The sequence below is a fragment of the Sesamum indicum genome, linkage group LG7 (assembly GCF_026168435.1).
Source record: "Sesamum indicum cultivar Baizhima isolate 11 linkage group LG7, ASM2616843v1, whole genome shotgun sequence".
Classification (NCBI taxonomy): Eukaryota; Viridiplantae; Streptophyta; class Magnoliopsida; order Lamiales; family Pedaliaceae; genus Sesamum; species Sesamum indicum.
In genome coordinates, this window is record NC_142663.1 from 5,235,399 (window position 1) to 5,262,336 (window position 26,938).

The 26,938-nt window shown below is 34.7% G+C and overlaps 4 protein-coding genes and 1 non-coding gene across 5 annotated transcripts; 2 read left to right on the forward strand and 3 right to left on the reverse strand.

Annotated features, from left to right (window-relative positions):
- Window positions 1–1,263: 1,263 nt before the first annotated feature.
- Window positions 1,264–2,503, reverse strand: LOC105166059 (uncharacterized). Its single transcript, XM_011085278.3, has one exon. It carries the CDS (start codon window positions 2,394–2,396, stop codon window positions 2,082–2,084), a length of 315 nt encoding a protein of 104 aa, XP_011083580.1. The 5' UTR covers window positions 2,397–2,503; the 3' UTR covers window positions 1,264–2,081.
- A 4,245-nt stretch (window positions 2,504–6,748) lies between these two features.
- Window positions 6,749–11,703, forward strand: SHD (Chaperone protein htpG family protein). Its single transcript, XM_020695364.2, has 15 exons — window positions 6,749–6,905; window positions 7,063–7,183; window positions 7,270–7,423; window positions 7,515–7,595; window positions 7,968–8,079; window positions 8,184–8,310; window positions 8,409–8,547; window positions 8,894–9,011; window positions 9,147–9,340; window positions 9,447–9,662; window positions 9,745–9,910; window positions 10,175–10,316; window positions 10,401–10,551; window positions 10,659–11,063; window positions 11,146–11,703. Exons 1-15 carry the CDS (start codon window positions 6,839–6,841, stop codon window positions 11,401–11,403), a joined length of 2,451 nt encoding a protein of 816 aa, XP_020551023.2. The 5' UTR covers window positions 6,749–6,838; the 3' UTR covers window positions 11,404–11,703.
- Window positions 11,704–13,254: 1,551 nt separating this feature from the next.
- LOC105166058 (thaumatin-like protein 1) lies at window positions 13,255–15,027 on the reverse strand. Its single transcript, XM_011085277.3, has 3 exons — window positions 14,870–15,027; window positions 14,120–14,792; window positions 13,255–13,722 (listed from the first exon to the last, which is right to left on the reverse strand). The coding sequence occupies exons 1-3, from the start codon at window positions 14,928–14,930 to the stop codon at window positions 13,518–13,520; spliced, it is 939 nt and encodes a 312-aa protein (XP_011083579.1). The 5' UTR covers window positions 14,931–15,027; the 3' UTR covers window positions 13,255–13,517.
- Window positions 15,028–18,366: 3,339 nt separating this feature from the next.
- On the forward strand, window positions 18,367–18,450 carry TRNAL-CAA (transfer RNA leucine (anticodon CAA)). The gene has a single exon. It is a non-coding gene; the product is annotated as a tRNA-Leu (tRNA).
- A 6,167-nt stretch (window positions 18,451–24,617) lies between these two features.
- Window positions 24,618–26,938, reverse strand: LOC105166057 (Pathogenesis-related thaumatin superfamily protein). Its single transcript, XM_011085275.3, has 3 exons — window positions 26,734–26,938; window positions 25,922–26,615; window positions 24,618–25,267 (listed from the first exon to the last, which is right to left on the reverse strand). Exons 1-3 carry the CDS (start codon window positions 26,789–26,791, stop codon window positions 25,084–25,086), a joined length of 936 nt encoding a protein of 311 aa, XP_011083577.1. The 5' UTR covers window positions 26,792–26,938; the 3' UTR covers window positions 24,618–25,083.

Genomic DNA, 26,938 nt, shown 5'->3' on the forward strand with positions numbered 1-26,938 from the left:
TTACATCAATATCAATAAATTCGAATAACAAACTCATAATATAATAAACTGAATTTTATCAAATATAGGTCCTTATTGCTAATCATAATTGATCAGGCAATTATTAGACAAATTCTTTGCTTTTCTTGTTAGAGAATGAGTTGTTAGCCTGTAAGAATGCGCAGCACATCTATCATTTTATAGTCTGAATGTCGGTTCTCCCGCTGTTGGTGGTTTAGTTGTAGTAAGGGTGGTAGGATTCAGATTAGAAGATTGATTGCTAGGATTTTCTAGTTATCTAATAACGTATTATCCATTCTAACAACAGGTTCTAACTAGAAAGTCAGTAAAGCTTACGTTCTAAGAAGAAAAAGAAGTGCTCTGCTCCAAGAGCGAAGTCCCACTAAGAGAAGTCAAAAGAACTTGGCTTGGGGCAAAAAGAGCGAATAAATCTTAGTTTTGGAAAAGTTCTTACAGGATCAGTAAAGCCAAAGACGGCCTCGAAGATCATCTGGTTCCAACCCTACTTTCTTCTATGTAAATTGGTTTCGTACTTATGCATGTTGAGAATTCTGATAGACAGATAGTATACTTTTGGAGGAGTACACAACTATTCCAACTTTTCTCAAAGACTACCGGATTGATAACTTAGTGTTTGCAACGACCTGTCCTTGGATTCTGCAAATCCCTGAATGCTCGCTCTTAAGGGTCTTGAAAGCGCTGAAAGATATGTTGTTCGATCGATAGTAATTATTCAACCAACTTCAGCATTTATTTTATCATTTATTAGAGCAAAACTGAAGTGTTTTAGCAATAACTTGACACAAATGACGTCTCATGTCTCATTCATTGCTCCACCTACTAAAATGCATCATGGATGAGGTAAATTTTAGCATACATCGAGTTTGGCTAAAATTAAATTAACCACGTGATAAACATAACATGTATATATTTATCATACGTATTAATGCAAAATTCAAAGAAATTAACCAATCAAATAACAAATATATATTTGATACGGGACTAATTCGATTTGATCAAACCCGATTTTGGTAAAAATTTGTAGTGTATGATCTCATATAAATAAATTTAGATAAATTCTTAACTAAATCAAGTTTAATCGAACCAAACAATCACAAAATAAATATTTTATATAATTAATTATTTTTTTTAAAATTATACAACAATCATGTCGCAAATATATTACATTTATAGTATAATTAATTTATTTAGGATCAAACCCTATCAGAGCTAGAATTTCACATTACTTTGAAGTGTACTTGCTAGAGGGTTATTCTTTAATCTATTAAGAGGAACAGAAAAGGGCATTCCCCTGTTTCAGTTAGACCATTCTTTTCCAAATTACAAAGATGAATTGTCCATTTCAAGGCACTGGCTTTGCACACATCTAGAGACCTTTGCAAAGACTGGAGCTACAGTATCCGCAACCAAAGGGAAGTAAAACCAAAAGAACCCTTGCATCCCACTAAACTCAACTATCTCTACCGATCAAAAAACTGAAAAACTTGACTCATAATGGTATTTGCTCGTCAATCTCACGTTGATTGCAAGCTCAAAGAACGTAGTACAATTACACCAACAGTGAGAAAGTATAACACTCAAATCATCACCACGCCCAACTAAAAACGCCGAAAAGTCCATTGACTATGTTAATGAACAGCATCAAAATTCATGCCACTTTGCCCGTTGTCTTTGTAATCTTCCAACTCCCGCGTGAAATCATTACAAAGTCGTGAAGAGAATGTAGAAGCACTCTTTATACAGCACATTTCATTTCATATATACACAAATTGTAGGAACTTGTGGATTAGTATTTACAAAGTTAAAGAGAAAAGAAGAACTCATATTTGAAGATGAAAAACGGAAAAGAGAAGGAAAAAATATATTTTCACCTATAGGTTATAGTAGAATGTTTTTTTTCCCACTTCTTTTTCTTAGAAAAGGATTAAAGCACATAATATTATGAGATTATGTTCCGGAGTAACGCCAGCAATCCAAACTCGATTCCTTCAAATTGCCTTTACTTTGATACTTGTAAATTAAAATTTGAGTTGCAGCACCAGCACTCTTATGATTATTTCTCAAGGATTATGTTGCTGAGGGAGACGGAACCGGACCTGAGACGCCGGCGATTTGACGGCGACGCCATGCCAGCAGATGCCGCCGCGGCACATTTCGTGGCCGTGATCGCGCGTCGTCAGCGCGCGCGTCGCCTTCCGCGACACATCCCAAGTGAGGCTCGCAATCAGGATCAGCGCCACAACCGCGGTCGAGAGGACGAGAACGCAGACGCCGCTGAAGCTCCGCCCAACAGCCAGGCCGTATGCCTTCATGGCAGCGATGACCACCAGGTAGAGTGTCGTCAAATTCCCCACCACCGCGTCGGAAATCGCCATCTGCCGACGTTTCTAGAGCATGGGGGAGTCGGTCTGTGCGGAAGTTAGGAGTGAAGAAGAAGTGCGGATGGATTTATTGGTGGGTGAAATTTAATGCTCCGTGGGGTGGGGGGGAGGGGTTTTAAGCGCGGAGAGTGTGTGTGTGGTTATGAGCAGCGTGAGGTAAAATTTCAAAATTAATCCCACAATTTAGGATTACTTGACATTATACCCCAATAGAATTTTAAAATTAACTCTATATTACCTTAATAGTTGTAAAAAGTATCTTGCAAAAGAAAACAGAAAACCCTTTTTGCAACATTTTTGGATTATTTTTGCAATTGTTAACAAAATATAAGGTTAATTTTGAAATTTTATAAAAGATGGGGCAAGTATAAAATAATCCCAAAATATGGGATTAATCTAGTAATTTTGGCATTGGAGTGACAACCACGTAAGAGGGTGGGGGTGGGGGTGGGGGTTTTGAGCTTATCTAATTTTTCTTCAGTAATTGGTGTATTTCGAGAAAGTGAAAAGGAGGCATCATATTCAGGCCCACCATGGCCATCGTGCTGGCCAATTTGCCTTCTGCCAATGATTTTAAGACACGTGTCATCGGAGGGACCGAAGGACATCACCGCTCTGCATGCATACGTGGCTAAAAGACATTCCTAGTTTTAATCTTTGGATTTACTACAATTGTCCTTTGGGAGTACCATTTTTGTCTTTCTTTAAAAGAAAAAGGAAATTTAATATATTTTGCTTCTTTTACCCCACCGACTGTTGTGATTGTAATAATAGCTTTCGTCAGGTTGGTTCACACTTCACACTTCACACTTCACACCACTTTATTATAATAGTAGTTGAACGGGCACACTCGATGTATGTATATGTATACAAAATTTATAATAATCAATATTATTTATTTATATAAAAAAATAATAAGATGAAAATGATTACGATAAAATAAATAAATAATATTTGAAATAGGCGAAAGAAAAAAAATATTAATTAAGAATAAATAATAAATTTTATTATTTGTAGAAGATAATTATAGTATAAATAAATTGTGCATTTGAACTTTTTTTAGATGATGTTTACATCCTCCTATAAAATTGGTGTAATCACACGTAAATTTTTTATGATTTGTCAAATTACATGTAATATTTGGTTGTTTGTTTTCGTCCAACAAATAAATCACTTCATTAGTCAAACTTCATGAAATTTATTGATATTAGTAAAAATAATGAATGAAAATTAATTTTTAATCCGATTGCCTTACTATTGACTTATTGCAAGCCAAATAAATCTTTTCTCATCAAATTACCTTTATAAGGATGAAGACGTACTTTCTCACACGCATAGCATTGTGAAGGTGTGTATATGAATAATTTGATTAGACGATACTTGTTTGACCTACAATAAATAAGTAATAATTCAATTCGGATAAATATGAATTTTCAGATTTTGCGCATATCAACAAACTCAATGAATTTTGATTCATGAAAAATATATTTATTAGACAAAAATAAACTTAAGGTATTAAGTCTAATTTTCTGCATCATAGCGGATATGTGTATAATTACACTAAATTTCATGAAAAATTTACATAATTACCCCATTCTATTGACATAAAGGTTGTTTTAACTAGCAATATGTAGACATCTTTGTAAGTGACTTATAATTTTGAGGACAGTGTTCTAATTTGTATTAATGGTTGAGTCAAAAGTATTCAAATTGTCATTTACAAGGATTTTAATCTAAATCTAATTTGATCGTATCTGAACTAATTATATAATATATATATATAATACATTTGTAATATAATTGATATATAATTTAAAAAAAAATTAATCACGTGATAAATATATCGTACTGGAGTTGGGTTGTCTGGGGACCATTCATTCAGATCCCAATTCCACAAAACTAAAGCGGTTTTAAGAGTGGGTTTGCGGTTGCTTCAAGTTTCTCTCTCCACACTTCACCCACCCTATTTTGTTTGTGTTGGCAGTTCACATGATGATCTATCATTGGTTTCCCCTGAATCTCACCCTAACACCATCCCTAAATGGGATTTTCCTGCGGATAAAGTTTGATGTTATGAGTTTGAATTTCATCAAATGTGTGTGATGTTTATTTCATTTTAATAAGTTTGTTATAATTTATTAATTATATTTATGTATGTGTTCATCGATAATGTATTGTTGAATTACAGTCCATTTACTGAAATATTGATTTAATCATATAATACCATTTTTATGTAATAGAAACGGGACTTTCTTGTATTCATAAATTTTGTGAATAAGTACGAGGGTATGGGCTTGAGTCTCACCAAATATATATACATATTTGTCTTATTTTATGTGAATCTATTATAATTTATTATTATTATTATTTTGTTATATTAATGTTCTGGTTGAATTTATATACCAATCAATTTATTGAAATATTAATATAATCATCTAATTAGTTTACAAATGGGATTTCATCACCAAGAAAGTCTTTACAAAATGAGTTTATCGTATTTTATTATTTTATTATTTTTTGCGACGGATGATCAAATCGATATCGTACGATCATATTATACAGATATTGATCATACAATTATGTATCATTATTTCTATAAAATATATATAAATTTTTCTCATCAAGAAAATATTTTTCTCAAGAGGTTTCAAAATCCTCCACTTAGGAGTCTTAGTTTCAAACACATTAATCTCTAGATAGTGAATTTTTTTATTTATTGAGTTTTTGTTTGGATGATCATTCTTTATTCTTTTGTTTCGAGAATTGGATCATTAGTCTCCACATTTAAGGAGGTTTGTGACTTAGGTATTTTCTTGTCCAGGAAACTGCTCATGGCCCAAAGTGTGGATTGAAATGGTCTGAAAATGATGCCCAATATTCAACTAAGGCCCATGTCCACCTCAATCAATACATTTTCAACAAGACCATGTAATTATCAAGATAATAGAGTTTCCTTAAAAAATATTTGCTCATTATTTAAAAAATTATCGATAGTACTTATAAATTAATATATGTATATGAAAAAACGACTCATTTGGCCAATTTTAGTTGGAATTACATCAAGATTTTATATTGAATTGACAAAAAATACCATCTTAAACCCTGAATTATAAATTTATATATTTTTTGAAATATTTATGGACCAAAAATGCCCTTTTTAAAATACAGAAGGCATAAACACATAGGGCAATTCAGGCATTTCACAACATCAACTTTTTAACTTTTTTTTTTTGAGAAAAAGCAAATTTTAAAGGTAAAGTTGACATTCACACCTTACATAATTATATCAAATATCAAGAAGTTATCAATAATTTTACAATTAACTAAAAAATAATTATAATTGTATCAAATTTAAGTAAATTTGAATCTAATTTACCCTAATTATTAAAACTTATGAGCTAAACACAAACTAAACAAATATTCTTTTTATAATAAGGTTGCTGCATTAATAGACAATTAATCATGTGATATTAACTCATCAATGACTTCAAATCTCTGGCATAACAACTGTAATTTTCCTGTTTTTGATCCCTAAAAACCATTGCTCCAAACTTTAATAGAGCATCAGCTCGTTTGTTTTCCTGTCGAGGGATGTGATGTATCTTATATCTATCAATTTTTCCATTCATTTCTTCTTATCCTTTTCAGGTACTACACCATGGACCATTATCTTATTTCGCATTGCTACCAATTGCAAATCCGTGTAAACATCTAACTTTTTTACTCTCCCTTCCAATGCTGTCTGTAGACTTAATATGAAGGTTTCATATTCTGCTTCATAGTTGGTTGTTGGAAAGGATAATTTCACTGCGATTTCGATCTCTACCCCATCTGGACCTTTATTAAATAATGAAACTTTACGTCATTATGTTAAGAAAAATTTTAATCCGTTCAAACTTAAATTAATCATATAATAAATATAATATATTTTTTATTTTGATAATTATATAATTAAGAAAATAATCAAATATATAGTAAATATAATATATTTATTTTATAATTAATTTAATTCGATAAAATAAGAAATTTACTTACGTTGAACCTCGGCGTTGACGAGTTTAGTCGCTAGAGCTATGCTGGGCCTTCACTCCAGCAAATGAAAAACACTTGACAAATGAAAAGATCAGTAGACCTACCGCAGCCTATAACAACCCAGTCTTTCAAGTCTTCTCTATGGAGAATTCCAGAACCCCACAGCTAAACCACGTCTAATAAACCGCTACACCCAATGAACACATTCCACGTAGCAAGAAACTCATTAGGGCCGTCCGATCCTCCACGCTGACAAATTCTAGCCAATCAGAGCGCTCATGGTCGTGGCATTCTTCTACTCCCCTGCAAAATCTCACTATATAACTAGTCCCTCCCACTCTCACTTCGCAGGAAATACGGGAAGAATACGAGTTGATACAATCTGAGCAAAATCCTTTGGAGCAATGAGGAAGTGGACAATCCCTTCCGTTCTTTTCCTGTTATGCCTTCTGTTTCTTCTCCCAGATCAAGGTACTTGTTCATACTTTAATCATTTATTGTATTTTCGTTTTCATTTTTTTGGCGTTTAGTCTAGCATTGCGAAGGAGTGATGTGTGTTGTGGGATTTGGTTGCGATGGGTTAAATTTCTCATAACTGAAGGTTTGGATGATGAAATTGAACTTGTAGGTAGGAAGATTCAGGCAAATGCAGAAGTCGATTCTGATGCTCCGTTAGATCCGCCGAAGGTGGAAGAGAAGATCGGCGGCGTTCCTAATGGATTATCCACCGATTCTGATGTCGTTAAGAGGTAAGTTGATGTTTCAGTTAGTTGAAACTCGTTTGGCATCTAGCATATCACAATCTATATTTAGGGAGCTTGTTCATGTGATTTAGAGAAGCTGAGTCCATGTCGAGAAGAACGCTCCGAGCGAATGCGGAGAAGTTCGAGTTCCAGGCTGAGGTATCGCGGCTTATGGACATCATTATCAACTCTCTTTACAGCAACAAGGATATCTTCTTGAGAGAGTTGATCTCCAATGCTTCAGATGTGAGTTTCTGTTGTGCTATGTGGTTAGTATTTAGGAGTTTATTTGAGATAATGCTTGAGCTTGATGCTTAAATTGTCTTCAACAATTTAGGCACTGGACAAGATTAGGTTCCTGGCGCTCACTGACAAGGAAGTTTTGGGTGAAGGTGACAATACCAAGCTCGAGATTCAGGTTTGTATTACTGCATAACGATCTTGCTTCAACTGCCTGTTGCACTTTTGAGAAGCTAGATATATGATGCTATTATGTTATTATGAGTACCAAGTATCTTACCACTGGCTTTTGTAGTATTGTCAAAATTCATAAGTCTTTTGAAGGAATTCGTAAGCACTGTACTTAATATCTAATGACCATGTGCTAAGGCTTCGGATATACATAATATCTAATGACTATTTGCTGAAGCTTTGGATACTTTGGAAGTTTTTAGCAGAGTTTACAATTTTGGTGTAGGAAACTTTTTATTAGTTAAATTTCAATTTGGGTATTATAGAAAATGATTGTTTTTGGTACTCGTCTCTCAAGTTATTCATTTGATAAATGCAGATTAAATTGGACAAAGAAAAGAAAATACTTTCTATCCGTGATAGAGGTATAGGAATGACCAAAGAGGATTTGATCAAGAATTTGGGTACCATTGCTAAATCTGGAACTTCAGGTAACTGATTCTGAGCAAAGTTTATGGTTGATATACTTAAAGCTTGTGCTTGCTCTTGCTGGTTAGGTTATTGGTGCTAATTTTTCCTAATATGTTGTCTACAGCATTTGTGGAAAAAATGCAGACAAGTGGTGATCTTAACCTTATTGGGCAATTTGGTGTTGGATTCTACTCTGTCTATCTTGTGGCAGACTATGTTGAAGTGATTAGCAAACATAATGATGACAAACAGTATGTTTTCTGAACCTCATCCTGTACTCAGTGTATCATCCATTGCAGATGCTGATGAAAATTACTTATAACGTGACAATTTTGCGAAACACTTTCAGGTATGTTTGGGAGTCAAAGGCTGATGGAGCTTTTGCCATTTCAGAAGATAAGTGGAATGAGCCACTTGGTCGAGGAACTGAAATCAGATTGCATCTCAGAGATGAAGCACAGGAGTACTTGGATGAGTTCAAATTGAAGGTTGGTTAACCATATATACTCAATTATTTTTCAGGTGCTAGAAAGGTTGCTGCATATCTTTTCTGTAACTGGTTGCTACTAGGATTGGCAATGAGATCCATTATTTGGAAGTCACAGACAGAGTAATTGATTTATTCATGTATTGGATGCTACTTCACCTAAAAGCTTAAGTTGTTAGGGATGAGAGACATTCAATATTTATGATGTTTTATCTCATATCCAACTTTAAATAACTATGCATTGATTTTCCATTGGGTTTGGTGACTTATCTTCCATCTGTTGTTTCTATGTCTTCTATTCTCTCTTTGAGCTTATTGATCTTATTTCTCAAATAATCGTGAGCCAGGAATTGGTTAAGAAGTATTCGGAATTTATCAACTTCCCCATATACCTCTGGGCTAGCAAAGAAGTGGATGAGGAAGTTCCAGCTGATGAAGATGAGTCTAGCGATGATGAGGAAACAAGTACGTCTGATATAACTGCAATATTTTCCAAAGTATTGTGCATATTCCATTATAATTGTTACTTTGATGTAATGATTAGTAGACCTGCTTTCTAGTTGTTACTCTCTTCTCACAATGGTCTACTCGTGTGAGCAGCTGAAAGTAAATCCTCGGAGGAAGGAGAGGAAGAAGATGCTGAGAAAGAAGAGGAGAAAAAGCCCAAGACAAAGACAGTTAAAAAGACTACATATGAGTGGGAGCTTTTGAATGACATGAAAGCTATATGGTTACGCAATCCAAAGGAGGTGTCAGATGAAGAATATACAAAATTTTATCACTCTCTGGCAAAGGTGTGTATACCTTAATCCCGTCTGATGAGATTCATGTCACTGCTGCAGTCTTTCATTTTTCCCTTAACTTTTGCAATTTTATCAACATCTTGAACTCTATTTGCAGGACTTTGGTGATGAGAAGCCTCTAGCATGGAGTCACTTTACAGCTGAAGGTGATGTTGAATTCAAGGCAGTGTTGTTTGTGCCTCCAAAGGCTCCTCATGATTTGTATGAGAGCTACTACAATTCCAACAAATCCAACTTGAAATTATATGTTAGACGGGTCTTTATCTCAGATGAATTTGATGAGCTTCTGCCCAAGTATTTGAACTTCTTGAAGGTAGTCCCTTTTCTCAAACTCATGGAAACACTACACTTGTTAGCTTCCTCCAGAATTTTTAATATTTGGCCCATGTGACTAGGGTCTTGTTGATTCTGACACCTTGCCACTGAATGTGTCCCGAGAAATGCTGCAACAACATAGCAGCTTGAAAACGATAAAGAAGAAACTCATACGCAAGGCCCTTGACATGATCCGGAAGCTTGCTGATGAGGACCCTGATGAATCTAATGATAAAGACAAGAAAGGTATGGTATCATGGAATAGATGGTTGTTTCTGTTGTGGTGCAACTTTTGCCTGAAGTTAGCAAGTATGAAGAAAGTGAAACAGTGAGTGCAATGTTGGTTGGCTCTCTATGGATCCCTTATTGAACGGCATCAGTGCAGTTATCCTTCTTACCGTTCTGTATATGATGAAAAGATTAATATTGCTGTATATATTGTATTTTTGCTCTGCTCTTAAAACCCATGGGAAGTTCCAACTTAATTCTGAAATTTAATGTTGCTTGCAGATATTGAAGAATCAGGTGACAGCAATGAGAAGAGAGGTCAATATGCAAAATTCTGGAATGAATTTGGCAAGTCAATTAAACTTGGTATTATTGAGGATGCAACTAACAGGAACCGCCTAGCAAAACTTCTTCGTTTTGAGACGTAAGAATATTTTTGGATTAAAATATAATTTGTTGCAATTATTTATTTTACAAGAATCTTTTTGATGTGATTTCCTCCCTGCAGCACAAAATCAGATGGTAAGTTAACTTCACTGGATCAATACATCTCAAGAATGAAGTCTGGACAGAAAGATATCTTCTATATTACTGGAACAAGCAAGGAACAGCTGGAGAAATCTCCATTCCTTGAGAGACTAACAAAGAAGAATTACGAAGTAAGCACTCAATAGGACATATTCTGATTGCTACTAGGTTACCACTGCAGCTACATATCTAAATTTTATCTTACAATCTCATACCTGAATTCTCATTCCTTTTGCAGGTTATTTTCTTCACTGATCCAGTGGATGAATACCTGATGCAATACCTGATGGATTATGAAGACAAGAAATTCCAAAATGTATCCAAAGAGGGACTAAAGCTCGGCAAGGACCCAAAAGACAAAGAACTCAAGGAGTCATTCAAGGAGTTGACCAAATGGTGGAAGGGTGCTCTCGCCAGTGAAAATGTTGATGATGTGAAGATAAGCAACCGTTTGTCAGACTCCCCCTGTGTCGTAGTGACATCAAAATACGGTTGGAGTTCAAACATGGAAAGGATTATGCAGTCTCAAACTCTATCAGATGCTAGCAAGCAGGCTTACATGCGTGGAAAGAGGGTGCTTGAAATTAATCCCAGGCACCCCATCATCAAGGAGCTTCGGGAAAGAGTCGTAAATGACCCCGAGGTACTTTTGAACTCAGCATCTAATTGAACATTGTTTTTGTATTTGAGATTGCTAATGATCTTTGGTTGTGTTTCTTGTCCAGGACGAAAGCGTAAAGCAAACAGCACAACTGATGTACCAAACAGCTCTTATGGAGAGTGGCTTTTTACTCAACGATCCAAAGGATTTTGCTTCCCGAATCTATAGCTCGGTGAAAAGCAGCCTCAATATCAGCCCAGATGCAACAGTTGAGGAGGAAGACGACGTAGAAGAAGCCGAGACTGAACCCAGCACAAAAGAAACAGAATCGTCCTCCCAGACCGAAGAAGCTCATGAAGAGGATGTGAAAGATGAATTGTAGAAGGACCAGTATCCAGAAAGATTGGATGATCTTGAATGAGAGGAATTAGTTCTTAATCTGCCCCTTCTCTGAGGGAATCCGTCAGACGTTGCATACTGAATAGAGTCTCACTCACTCGTTAGGTTTTAGAAATCTGAGTGTTAATTCATAGATCAGTGTAAAACCAGGAATTTTGCTCTGCCGCATTCCCTTTCCTACGGATTGTTTGTGACAACAGTAATGCGTGTTTGCTATGCAGCGTACAATAGTAATTTTTATCTTCTCTGTTGAGAAAGGGCTATATTTCGTTTGCTCTGCTAATTTCCCGCGGAGTTGTGTTCTTGTGCTGATTCATATTACAGTTAGCCTATGATAAATACCCTATCAGGATTCAGGCATCTGCAAATTTGCAGTGGAACCAGGCCACCACCCGAGCTACTTTTGAACTCAGCTAATTAAACCCTAAATGTGCTAACCAAGTAACACGATTGCAACAATATTCTGTTAGTGAGTTCGGACTTTGTATTCTATAAATAATTTTGTATGTGTTTTTAGTCAGATTATTATTACTTTTCGTTGATCATATCAAAGTGCATGGAAGCTTTAGGAAAATTGGAATATTCCTGCACAAATCACACTTTAATTATAGTTGTCCGCAGTCTTCATCTGATTCTCATATAGATATTTGTTTTATTTTATTATTATCAAAGGGTATATTGAATTAATATTGATTTGTCAATTCATTATTAGTTACAAAATTATTGGCTCTAACCAGATTCATAAGTATTTTGATGCAATGATATAATTATTATTTATCACAAAAAAAAACAAAAACAAAAAAAAACAAAACATGAGCTAGCAATTGATGTTGTGTCATGTGTGGGAGAGGAATACTACTGAAAGAAAGGGAGCATTCTTGGACAAAATGAAGGGATCTGTCAATGCTTTCTTTGGAAAAGCCTAAAAGTGTTTTGCAATCATTCAAACCTTCAATTTCATAAACCATACAACTCCGAATAATAGGTTGGTGAGGCAATTAAATTGACACCGAAAGTGCTGCCTTCAAATATGATGCTCCAAAAATTAGAGCATCAGAACCTTTATGCTATATTGGGAGTTTGGGACCTCAGATTTTGACATACATAAAGGAGAAAAAACACTTTTCGAAAATAATAAATACATAAGTGTAATATTGATTTTGCTGTTTTAATTAGTGCTTTGCATGTTCTATCTTATGATCCCATCTCACTGTATTTGTATTTTTCATTTTTCTTGAGCTTTCATACAATTACACTTATATGATGTGTAAGCGTATGAAGTTTTGTCCCAACAATAAGATTAGCGGCTTTAAAAGATAGGACTAGATTGAATAAAATATGATTTGTGTTAGGATCGATGACATTCCACAAGACCAGATACATTATTAGGTCTTATATATGATTAGATAGATTACTAGTAAGCCACGATTCTTATAATAAACCATGGATAAGAGTGGATTGAGCTTTGTAAACGACTCCTTATTTGATACAAGGTCGGAGTTCAAGTATTATGTATATTTCTTTTTAAAAAAAATTCTACAATAGTTTCTGCAGTTATTGTGTATCCAACCTTGCTCAACAGACAACCACAACTATGTCTAATTTATATCCAAATTAAGTTTGATAAAATTAAACTAATTATATAGTAAGCGTGTGATAAATTTATTATGCAATTAAACTGCAAGTATTTTATATTTAATTATATGATTGGTTTAAATTCGATTTGGTTAAATTAGACTTCTTCAGAAAAATAGAGAGGGTCATGTGCCCAATAGTGACACCTTATTTTTGTGAAAGATAGGTTATAAGTCCAAATTTAGAGAAAAAAGTCAGATATGTGATCTTGATCCTTTACTAAAACAATAAAATAAAAGAGAAAGAAGCAATTATCACACTCTCAAATTTCTATCATGAAAGCAATTCCTTCTTTCTCTCTAACTAATTTACCTAAATCCATCACAACAAATCACTAAAAAAATTGACTGTTTTTCATTCCTCCCACCAAATTAAATATGATTGCCAAATCATTACAATTCTATACATAGGTCTCCAAAAATCGTGCTTTACAATCTTGTCTTAATATTTGGATGCGATCCTCTATAGTTGAAGGAAGGTGAGTGACAGAAAAATTGCTCCTACGCACATGGCGAGAGTGCTAGAGTGTAAAGCTAAGTCTGGCGATCCCCCTATCACAAAATTCGGCAGCCACGACGCCAGGTCGTCTTGCGGCCCAGAGTCGGAATCATCGACGGCCGGCGGAGGCTGCCAACTTGAGGATGAAGAGTCTCTTGATGATTTCTGACTGCAGAAATGCATGCATTACAAGATAGTCAGTTTGATACATTCGTCGGCCACAAATAAAACTATTAAAAATGTAATTTTGGAGAGAGTCTCTTGAAACTGAAAGGGGGAAAAGGAGAGACGAAAAGGAGAAAAAAGATATGAAAGAAAAGTGGAAGGGAGATGAAGGGAAAAAGGGGCAAAAAGGAGATCATTTTATGATACAACAGAAAGCAATGCCACTACTCTTAAGATTCTTCTTCTTATTTGCTACCACTCATACTATAATTGTTTATCCTACATTTGTTAAAGGAATAATTTCCGTATGATGATGAAACACATTTAGTGAGGGATAAGAATGTATATGAGTTGTATTTTTGTACAGAAAATGAATGTTAGTATGTATGGTATGGACGTACCTTGTTAGTGAAGGACAGAATGTAATTGTATAGTCGGCTCCACTACATGTAAAAGTACTCGTAGCATCATCGAAAGCGTAGCTATACGATCTCGGACACGCATTCTTTAACATCTCCGAGTACACCGACGGCCGGCAGGTGGCGGGTGAGCCGTACGCGCCTCTGCAGCAATACTCCGGGCTTCCGAACGCCTCGCATGCGCTCTTGCACCCCAGTCCGTCCCCTGCCCGCAGCTCATTCGGGCACATCCTGTTCACATCCGTTACGCAGCCGGTGGAGCCGCAGGCGCCCGAACCGCCGACAGGCTGTATAATCATGGGCACGTTGTAGCCGTCCACGAGGCTGACGTCGTAGAAATCTTGGTTGCCGGAGCGGATGGTGAATTCAGCTAAGGTGGCTGGTGGGGTTGCGCCATTGCCATTACATTCGATTTGATTGGAGCCGCAATCGCCGGTGTCGCAGCGGCCTATGCCGGTGGTGGGATCGAAAGAGCAACCGGTTCGGGCCCAGAACCTTCCGGACCAGGCGGGTTGGGCTTGGAAGGACCTGGTGGCGCGGGGTGGGAGCTGGAAACCGGTGGTGTCAAAACCGGAGCTACCAGCATTGGATAGTATTCCGGGCCATACTGTGTAGTCGCAGCGGTTTACAAGTGTAAACACAGTCCCCAAACTGCCTGCAAAAATAAATAAAAACTCAAAGAAATGAAATGAAGGGTGATAAATAAATTGAAATTTGGAAGAAAAAGTGTACCTTGGGCCATGAGTAGGAAAATGAGAAGAGCGCAGGAAGAAGAAGAAGAAGTTGAGGACATTGGGAGAAAGAGCGATTTCTAACGATAAATTAGAAAAGCGTGTTTGAGTGAAAGTATATGTGGTGGGTTGAGTCGTAGCCCATAAGATTGATTGATTGATTATATATATATATATATGTACTACTACAATTGCAATTTTAGAGAGAGAGAGAGAGGAAAAGATGAAAGATTAATAGAATAATAAGGTGGGTGGGGGCCCAGTTGTGGAATGTTAGATGATCTCTACTCAAGTTGGTGGCCAGGATTTCAACATTGCTACTAATTAATTGCTAACTAAACTATTTATATATATTTCCTTTAAATTTTTGGATGAGAGCTACTTTTACTCACCATCACAAATTAAGTATATGTTTGTATTTGAGTAAACCTCAAGGATTTAAAAATTAAATCTGCCGCAATTTTTTCATTGCAATTGGCAAAATGAGGAGTCCTACGACGACCTATGAACAAAAAGATTCTACAGGAGCATATGAAGTAAAAAGAATCTGTAAAGAACATAAATCTACAAAGAGTAAAAACCTACAAAAAATTTAGAATCTACAAGAGACGACAACTTACCAAGTAAAAAAAATCTATAAAAAATAAAGAAATGAAGATTAAACAATACATTTAAATAACATCGCGTGCGCGCACATATATATATAAGAGTGTTAAGGGAGCTAGCAAGAATGTCCAAAAAGTCAAATGAAGGGATTCTAACGATTTTTACTGAAACTGTTGAGTCCGTTTGAATCCTTTTAATACTTTTTAAATAGGAATAATTATATTTACACCCCCTCGTGTATTATCTTTTTATGCAAACTATCTCTGTCTTTTGAAAAATTATAGAAACCACTCTTGACAACCTTTAAAACTCAAAAATACCACTGTTGATTAGGTCAATCTTTAAAATAACTTTTCAATGACAGAAATGTCCTTAGAGTGTTTATGTAATTATCAAAAAATAGAAGGGGTGTCAAAGTAATATTTATGAATTTGAGTAATATGACCCCATATTTTTTTTTTATTATTTGTACAGATATTTAATCTTAATTTAAATTATTTTATTAACTTTGTTTTATTAAATCTTTATATAAAATTACACCTTTTAATAATTAAAATATCAAATTATTTAATTAATATATAAATAAATTAGTTAATAGATTATAAGTTTAAATTAAAAAATTATTAGACTTGTATAAATCATTTAAAATTAGTTATCAGAAAAAAATAAATTAAGTTAGGTCGAATATATTATTATTCAAATTTATTTAATTTGTATGAGTTTCAGAATTATATTTAGGTTCCATTCGATATTAATTAATTATTTTTGAACAATAAATATAAATCGAGCTCGAGTAATTTAACTCTTACGTCTTATTATATCAATATATTTATACAAATTTGTTTGTCAGGTTTAATTAGGAAGTAGGTAGGTAGGGTCAAATAAACTTTTATTAAACATATTAATTTAGTGGAGAATCGAATAATTTAAAACTTGTTTTTCTAACTGCCTTTTGAAATTGCATTTTCAAGCTGCGAAATTTCCACTACGTACCCTATCTATATATATGTACCTAGTTTTAAAAATGGAATCGGATTCCTAATTAATTATATGAAAAATAATTAATAAAATTATTCTGAAAATTTATATATTAGAGATGCCATCACTAAGCAATAATATATATATATATATATATATAATAATCATTGTAATTAATAATCTCGTTTATACTACACTTTACAGTGAGTGTTTGCCGGGAAAAGGTAAATTTCATAGAAGAGAATAGAAGTATAATAAAACAGTGCTCAGGTGCTAATATCTCCCTCTACAGGTCAAGAGATACGCCACGATCTATAAAGTTTACACTGAGTGTTTGACTAGATGTAAATACATTCAGCTCGTAGGGTATGTGTCTATATCTATAATACTACTCTGACTGCATTTTCTAACAGACTCTTAATTCCGAGTCCAAAAAGAAAAAAAGACTTGGTCATTTATTTTCTACTTATTGCTACGAAAAGCAAACAATTATTTTTAGAAATTTAATTTAGATCCCTCAACTAATTCATCTTATGAGACATTAAGACGACGTTTCAACGTACGTCTTCTCTTTTTTCAAAATTTTCATTTTTATATGATATTTTAAATCTGTATTGTCATAATCGATCTCCCCATATATAATATATATACATATAGTTTACATCGACATTTTGTTTTAAATAATATTTATATAAAATTAATAATGTTTATCTATAAAATTAAATACGAAATGCAATATTAATTTTGCAATTAAAAAAAAAAGATCAAACTAAAATATTTATGGGGTACCAATATGCGCCTTTAGTTGAAAAGTTTTAAGTCCTTCACTGCATTAACAAGTGATGAAGTCGTTTGTCACCTAAAACACGATCTACTCTTTCTTTCTTTCTTCGCTGGGGCGGTTAGAAATCGTCAAATTCCTAATAATTCATCACCTTTTGGGCAGTGAAAGTGATGAGAGAGATATAATTACGAGAAAAGATAATCTGAGGCGACGCCCAAACATTGGACTGCCGGAAAGACATACGCAAAAGAAACTACACGAATTAGGACATGTGTTAAAGTGCTTCGTCGTCTTCTTTTCACATATGTTTTAAATTTAATTTTGAAAAAGGAAAAAGCTACTCTTAATTATAATTATATTTTCCTCCCCAAGGTCTGATGTAATTATACGTAGTATTTTTGTAGTTTCAAAAATTACATCAAATACTCATGAGACTTGATTCTGTCTGATAAATGAGTCTCTCTGTTAATCAAATGCATCGAAGTTGATGATATTAATAAAACAGTTAGATAAGATTTCATATATACTTCTGATTGACTTATGATACAGTGATTTATTATAGGTCAAATAATTTTTTTATGATCAAATTACTCTTATACATCTTCACACTTTAATGCATGTGAGGTGACATACTTTTACCGTTATAAGGTAATTTAGTCATAATAATTTTTTTTGATCTCTAAATAAGTCAATCGAGGGTAGATACTAATTCTCATTCAAATTTTTTGATAATATTATAAATTCAGTGAGTTTTAACTAACAGAGGGACATCTTTGTTAGATGGAAGCAAACTTCAAGAGTATTAAATGTAAGTCTTCAAATGATAGAGAATTTAAATGTAATTACACCAAACTCCAGGAAAAAAATCGTACGTAGTCATCCCAAATTAATATTATGAGTTCAAATTTATTTGAGTGTTTGTTTGAGTTTTATAATAACTTATATAATTAATTAATTGATAGTATGTAAAATGATAGGTTTACATGTGCATTTATCACGTGGTTTGTGGTGATGAAAGGGGTGAGAGATTAGATTTGGTGGGGCCTACCCAAAGTTTTACCATGAAAAATGACCTTTTGCCCACCATTAATATGGTTCCATCTCGTCAATAAAAGAGAGCGAGCATCAAAGTCAGGATGGCCGAGTGGTCTAAGGCGCCAGACTCAAGTTCTGGTCCTCGTGAGAGGGCGTGGGTTCAAATCCCACTTCTGACACTTTCTTTCCTCACTTTTTCCTCCCTCCTCACCTTCTCATCCACCTCAACACTCAATCCTTACATTTTCCTTTTTCTCATGAACATTCAATCGCCATAAATTGTTAAAATTTTGCTGAATGTTATTCAATTTGATCACACCCATAAAATTTACAAAATCAGATATCGAGAGGATCAAAATTACGAGATATCCAATAATTACAAAACTCTTTTACAACCCCTACATAAATAAAGGATAAAGATGCCAAAATCGCAATGGACACATCATATATTCCCGCAACTTCCAAAATCCAGCACGGAAGGACCAAAATAGCTGAATATAAGAAATTACAAGGACTATTTTTGCAATCTTAGAATGAAAAAAGGGATAAAAGTAGCCAAATGTAAATATACATTTAAAGCTTTGTAATAATATGAAAACTCGTTTGAGGTATAGGAGGCTCAAAGTCAAAGCATTAGAAATGTTTAGGATAAGATGTCAAATAAAGTGGTAGACAAAAGATTTGGTATTTTATGATTATGCAGATGATGCAATCTATTCGAGAAAAAGGGATGGCAACAAGTCAAGAATCACTGGGGGTGCTGATGTGAAAAGTTGCCTCTGCTTACACACCAAAAGGGATTGCATGTTGATAGGGATAGAAATATATGTTGGATTTGATTTTCTGTTCTAAATCCTATATATTACACCTTTTAATTAAGTATAATTTCTAGACTTGGGAAAATGATCGATGTTTAAGTGTTGACAACGCCTCGGCCTCGCCTATTTAAAAGAGATATAGTTGAGCTTTGCATAAAAAGTAATGGACAATGATAACAAATATAGTCACAAAACATAATCTAAGAGTAAAAGCAGGAACAAGAAAATTCCAAAAATATTGGAAATCGAAACGTTTCAAGATGGCAGTTCAAATGAAACAAATTACATTTCTTAATCGAAGTTGGATGTAAATATGACTTAAGTCCAACATTTCACAATGATGAAACTAAGTTTTATAATCATCGCCTACAAACATTAATGTTATATCGAAAAACAAGTCCTTTGAATTCCTCTTGGGTTCACCTTTTGTAAGACTTGATAAACGTCAAATCTTGGTATGGGGCCCGACTGTTTAGGGGGATAATCTTTGTTATGTGTGAATGGACATGTATCTTTATTACCATATTCAAAAGGACAAGATCAACAGATAATCACCTTTGTTTCTTGCATGCCCATGTTGTCTGTCGTGTAAAGACCCATTATAAGGATAATTCTACACATCTTTTTTTCCTTATCTTCTCCTCTTTTTCTCTGATTTGTCACCCTAAAATTTAGTCCTCCAGTACTTGGAAACTTCTTCCTATCTGATGACTGTTCGTTGTGTAAGATTGCCTGAGAAGCCATTCTTCTCATATATATATATATATATATATATATATGTGGACAGTCGTGTATATCCCTACTAGCCATTTTAATACATATAAATCACATCTCTTTTCAGGAAAAAGCTTAGTTCAAAGTAAATTTGGCCATACATAATTATGTGATTGATGTACAATTTAAAATAAGTGTTCAATTACACGACAGGTACGGCGATTGATTCAGTATCGATCCGACCTCATTTGAATTAATTAATAAACTTATTCCAATCAGATTAAAGTATATATAACAAGCGATTTGTTGCATGTACTACACTTGAGAAGCTCGTGACACGTGTATGATGGTTGATGGAGTTCCAACTATTTATACTTTATAGCATTACTATCTATTTTGAGATTATAAGTCGTATCTCGGGAGATAAATTATCACTTTTCACAGTGGTAAAAAATACCATTTATTTTGCAGGTTGCAACTCATAAGTGAAAAAGCAATTTGTGAGCTAAGGTTTGGAATTGTAGAGATAAAGAGATAAGATTTAGGTTGTGGCTCAGCCAAAAAGCAGTTGATAGAGAGTAATATTAGGGGGTAAAAGTAGAAAAAACAAAGCATGTGATATTTTTGCATGGGGCGCTAAGTAATGGTACGTAAAGGGAAGCTGCAGCCATATGACCTTTGAAAATTCTCTAAAATGCGCAGTAGCCTATCAACTGTCGCGAAATGGAAAAGCAGGTCAAAAAGGAACAAGGATCTCTGACGTAGAGAGGGAGAGAAAAAGACACACACCCATGTGTGTGTGTGTGTGTGAGCGTAAGCAAAGCGATAATGATCATGCAGAATGTTGGATGGATTGTGGGTTTCGACTTTTATACATGCAAACACACATGCCTTCTCAACTTTTTCATATATATCAGTTCGTTTCAAAAGTATATATATCTATGTCGGATATATATATATATATGTATGTATACAGTTATTTTCTTCTTAGCTAAGGTATCTTGTCTTGTTATTACTAGGAGCTAGAGATATATACACTAATTTTTGCACCAATTGTATAAGAGAAAAAGTTATATTGCTGACATACGTTGTCTCGATTGGTGAGAACGAATCGTCTCTGCCAAAAAATTATATATTCGGTTTGTTTATCGATATGAAAAACTGCATTGACGGATAATTTATAAATTTTACACAAATTTAAATATAATCATTAAAGATTGTTTTGATCTATAGTGGTGATTAGAGTCGAGGTTGCTCAGAACTTTTTGTAAACGACGGCCTCCGATTGGGTGTAAGCAAAAGTTATATAGAAATTCACTTTTTATGGGTAGATAAGTTTGTTAAATTTAACAAATCAAACCATTTACTGCTTTGATTGGGAAGAAAAAACGAGCTTAAAATATTTGGTCATCTCAGTCATGTCTGAATCAGACAGCATTAACTAGATGTCTACTGTGCTTTTCCAAAATGGCAGAATTTGTCAATCTTGTTGGTTTTTTAACTTAAAGTCGTGCTTTCTATAGCCCGATTTTGCATGTAGATTTCTCGTCATATCAGTATCAATTGCAGTATTATCGCTAATTACAAAGTGGATAATGACATGTTTTCCGCTCTCAACTTACCGCGTATTAATTATTAATATTTTCTAAAAGATAAAGAGTTGTAATTATCCTTTACCTCCTCAAATATTTGTTTGGAAACACGATTTTTGTAGTAACATTTCCTATAGAAATCCATAGCCATTTTGGGCTCTGGGCCCAAAATAAGCTTTAATATCGAGACCCATGCTAATTTAAACTGAATACATAGTTCATGTCTTATTTTACACTTTACATGTATATATATTAAAAAAAATTAATATTTCCTACATTATAAATTATTATAATTAAAAATTCGTAGAAAATTAATTCTATTGATCATAATTAAATAAAATTGATGTAAAATCTTATGTTTTAACTTGGTAATCAGTATTCACCTATGATCCAAAAATTTGGCATAGTCTTTAGCAGTAACAAATGTTTTTACCTCATTTCGAAAACAACGGTTGATAGCCGTCATGCAACCATTGTTAAATAGCATTCATCGCTATTTTTTTATTTTAATCATGATAATTAACTGTAATGAAAATATATAAATGCAACTTTTGGTCCTCTATCTTTTCTACCGTTCTGTGATTTTGGTCATTTAATTTTCGGAGTTTGTAAATATTATTGGAAAAAAGCATATGTCCTACACGTACTTGCATGGTATATTATATATATATTAATTAGGATAAAAAAAAAACATCAAGATTTGAAATAAAAAAATCCAAAAAGGTCCCTTCATCTCCCCATAGGTGTAAGTTTAAATTGTGGTAGCAATTGCAAAAAACAAGAAATTAATGTCCCTTTCCTTTTAGACCCCTAAGAAATTCTTTTTTGAAGTTGGTGAATTAGGTGATGAGTAACATCAATTATCATTACATGTAAAAAAACATCCATTCCGTCGTACCAATAATTAAAGTTGAAGAGGTAAAACAAGAAAACCTATTTTAATTATTAATCAACTTAATTAGTATTAATGGTCCAATCTGGTGTTCTTGTAATTACTTTTAATCCATTACTGACGTGGCCTCATGTAGGAGTCTTTTTGTCTTAGTTACATGCTTTGCCGCTTAGGACCCCCCAAAAACACTTTTAATTACTAATGTTTTTTTTTTTAATTAAAAATTTTAGATGAATTTTAATTTTGATCATTAAAGAATGGCTTCATAGAGTCGTTTATACATATATTTAAAAACTACCTAATCTGATTTGGGTCGAGGTCACATGTATACATGCGGAAAGGTTGGATTGCTTCGAAATACAAACGGGTAAGTTCGTATGAGGTCGTTTCAATATCATAAATACATATCTATAAATTAATATCTACTGGTATTTATAAGCGGACATGCATGTTAGAATGTGTACAAATTCATGTGACCGTCTTATGGCTCATGAATCCAAAATGAGTTTTCAAGTCAAACCCGTCCAACATAAATAAAAAAGCTGGAACATTCGTTTTACTTGTTTAGTGGATTCATATATATATATTATAATATAATAGAGGTTATTTATTTATTAATCCGTATCACCACTCATATTGACACAGAAAATTAAACATATAACTTTGTATAGAATGTGATATGTATTCTTACCAATTATTATTTTGATGCACTTAAAAACACACAACTTTGGTCGGCGTTGTATGACTTTGTAGTTCACATTTGACGCCACACACTTCAAATGGTGACGTGCACGCAAAGTGGGAGGCCCCCCATCCCCCCTCAAAAGCCCCATAATGCCTTGATGTTCACAACACACCCATCTTTGCCTAATTCACATTTTCTGTTGCCAAACAACACACGTTAACCAAAAATTAGATTTAATCGAATTAAATTAATAATAGAACGAGTGTTCATGTAATTGATTTTATTGTTTTAAATTATACATCAATCATACCACAGTATATTGCATTTGATATATAATTAGTTCAAATCTGACCAAATTCGATTTCACTCAAACCTGATAATAACAACATATCATCATTGAAGCTTGCCAATCAATACGTTGGACCCAAGCACATCCACTTGCAAAGCAAAGCGACGCCAAATAAGATGGTATTAAAGTTCAGAAAATGTACGGGAAGAAACAGAATTAAGACTTCAAGACTATGAAACGTTGAGTTTCAGTCTCACGAGTTGTAGGTACACTAATTCATTTGTTAATAATCATGAAAATAATATTAAATGATTAATTTAGTTTTGATAATTGATAAAATGATAGACGCATTATTGGCATGGGTAACGCGTTTACACTAAGAATACATAATTATGTCGCGTTTCACGTCTAAACAAAAATGGAGGGTAACAGTATTATTGATGATGTTGAAACGTCATAGCGTACCACGTTGCATAAGGGTTCAATTTCTATAGGCATACATAAGTGATGATGTGTTTGGAGTGGTACAATCATGGCACATACCTTCATTGCTCTCTCTTAGCCTTGCTTTTAATATTTTTATTACAACATGCATTATTTGTCCTAATAAATTAAGTTATCTTATTAGTGAATTTAATTATAATTGAGGGATTACAAACAAAAAAGAGCATAGGACAAAGGAAATAGGTAGAAGCTTTTCTTTTTTTTTTTTTTTTTTAATGGATGATGAATAATTAATAATTAATAATGAGAAATGCTCTCCATATGTTGGACTTAGTTTTGATATAAGATTTATTTTATGCATCAAATATGGTCAAAATGATGATACTTATTCAAATAGCCAAAGTGGTGGTAGAAGGAATAATTATTATACAAATGACCATATTGAAAAGGTGAAATGAGCGATTAATTGGTGAAATTGAGGTTTCATAACTTTAAATTTATGAGTTTAAATACTATATTATTTGAAATATTAATAGTATTTATTGATTAGATATTGATAATTAATATATAAAAAAACAAAAATAAAAAAGAAAGTGAATTGCAAATGTTGTGGTATAATGGGAGTTAGAGTTGTAGAAGAAGGGTAACGTGAAATGTGCAAATTCCTTGAGAATATTTCTTTTATACTTGTTTTTCATACCTAAGTATTATACAATATCCCTTTGTTGTCGGCATAAGGCCACGACTGCACCCATTATTAACACTAATTCCCTTTATTTACATTATCCAATCATTTCATATTTCAATTATTTATACAATACTCATTTCTATTTACAATACATAGTCGATGTCAATTAAATATTAAATAATTTGATTTAGTTTTCAGTCCTAACAACATAAAAATCCACAAAATATTAATGAAATTTTTTTCATTAACCCACCAAACTAATGCATATATATAGCATAATAAATAATAACAACATTCATTATACAAAATATTGTCCTAACCTACTAAATGAATAATAAACTCCTAAATAAATGAATATTTCCCCCAACCACTATATTAATATTATCTAAATAATTCCTCGGTGCTGTAAATGTAATCCTACTACTAATCCTCAAAACTACATTAATTCTTTAATTGTATTTTTTTTTTATAAATTTAAATGTTCTTCCCCCTGTTGGCTGTTGGCTGTTGGCTGTTGGTGACTCAGTTCCTGGTCACATGGGCCAGCTAATGGGCCCATGTGGCTGGGTGGGTCTCACGCGGCCCATGTTGGGAAAGAACCAGAACCCTTTCAATGGTCCACACGTGATGTATCACCCCAAGTCCGACAAGATCAGTGGGGGCCCACTTGGATCCCTGGATGAGTAAAAATCAAAATAGATGACACAACCGCCACATTGCCGCAACGATGGCGATGCCTCCGCCGAGCACGTGCCCCCACGTGGACGGTGCCGCGCTCGCGTCCAATGCACCTTCGTACACCATGTTCCCGTCGATGGGTGATCTGCCGTTGGTTTCGGATCCCGGGTTCGATCCGCCCGACGACGATTTTTGGCTGCAACCAGAAGCAAGAACGTATTAGTTGTCATTTCCAATGGACATGGGTAACAGCGCGGTTAGATTTACAGGCAGTGAGGCAGGACAGACAGGTGCTGGGTTCTGATTGGCTGGGTGTGCAGAGACGACCGTTACATTAACGGCACCGAGATGGGCCTTATAAAAAATACTTTTTGAGCTTTCAATGTAGCCCGCAATTTCTTCAAGGGTTTAATCCCTTGGGAACTGTAAATGGCAGTATAATAGATCAGCCCTGACTCGTCATCTCCACAGTACATTGACAAATTTGCCCTTTTTAATATTTATTAAATAAATGTTGATTAAAAGGGTATATCAGTAAATTGAAAGAATAATTAAATCCCAATAAGACACTCTAGGGCCTAATTATGGGGCTAGTAATTGGTGATCATGTGAATTTTTTTAAATAATTAGGTTCTAAAGTGAACACGATTTACTATAAAATTGATGAAAATGCTAAAGCTGAACAACGATTTCTAACGGAGATTTTGTCAGATTTTTGTTTTAATGGAAAAAGCGACGGATTTACCAACCCTAACGTTCAACTTGATAGGCTAGAGATGAGGTGTGAGTCAAAGGACGATATTATCCTTGGAGAGAAGAAGAATATGGAGGGGGGTTTTCGTCAATTTACCTCGTGTTTGGCGAAGGGCAGAATGTTATGACATAGTCGGCCGCTGTACATGTGAAGGTGCTGGTCCTATCATCATACGCGTAGCTGTAAGCGTGAGGGCACGCGTTCTTGAAGGCCTGCGAGTATTGCGAGGGCTTGCAGGCGTCGGGTGTGCCATACGCTCCGCGGCAGCAGTACTGGTCGTTGCGGAACGCCTCGCACGCGCTCTTGCACGCGACGCCTTCTCCGTCGCTGCTCGTCACGCGAAGATCAGATGGACAAGCGCCGTTCAAGTCGAATACGCATCCCGTGTTTGAGCAATTGACCCCGGACCCGCCCTGCGGCACCACCAGCATCGGCAGGTTGTACCCGTCGACGAGGCTGACGTCGTAGAAGTCCTTCCCGGCGTCCCCGTCCAGCGTGAATTCCGCGAGCGTGGCCGGCGGAGCAGCACCACCCCCGGCGCATTCTAGCTTGCCGGAGCCACAATCCCCTGTTACGCAGGAGAATTTCCCAGTGGAGTCCTGGCTGCAGTGAGTCCTACCCCAGAAACGGCCTCCCCAAGAAGACGGCGCATTGATTACTTTTGATTCACCAGTCTGCAAGGCGAATCCAGTAGTAGAAAGAGGTGCGATCCCAGCGTTGGACAAAATGCCCGGCCAGACTGTGAAGCCGCACTTGTTCACTAATGTAAATGTGGCCGATGAATAAACTCCTGTAACACAATCACACAGCAAACCATCAAAACTCGGAACACAATTAATCAGATCAAGCTATGAAAAACCGAGATGGAGTTGCAAAATGAGTGAATGAGAAATGGATTCCAGCAATACCTGCTACGAGGGAGTTAGCGAGAATCAGGAAGAGCATACCACAGCATAGCTTTCCCATTCTAGTTATATATATATATATAAGAGATGGGTACGTAAGTATGTATAAGAAAGAAGAAGAATTGAAGAAGAAGAATTGAAGAAGAAGAAAGCCTCCTGGTTGAGAGAAATGGAGGCGGGAGGGAGAGTGGAGGTTTCTGGGAGGCAG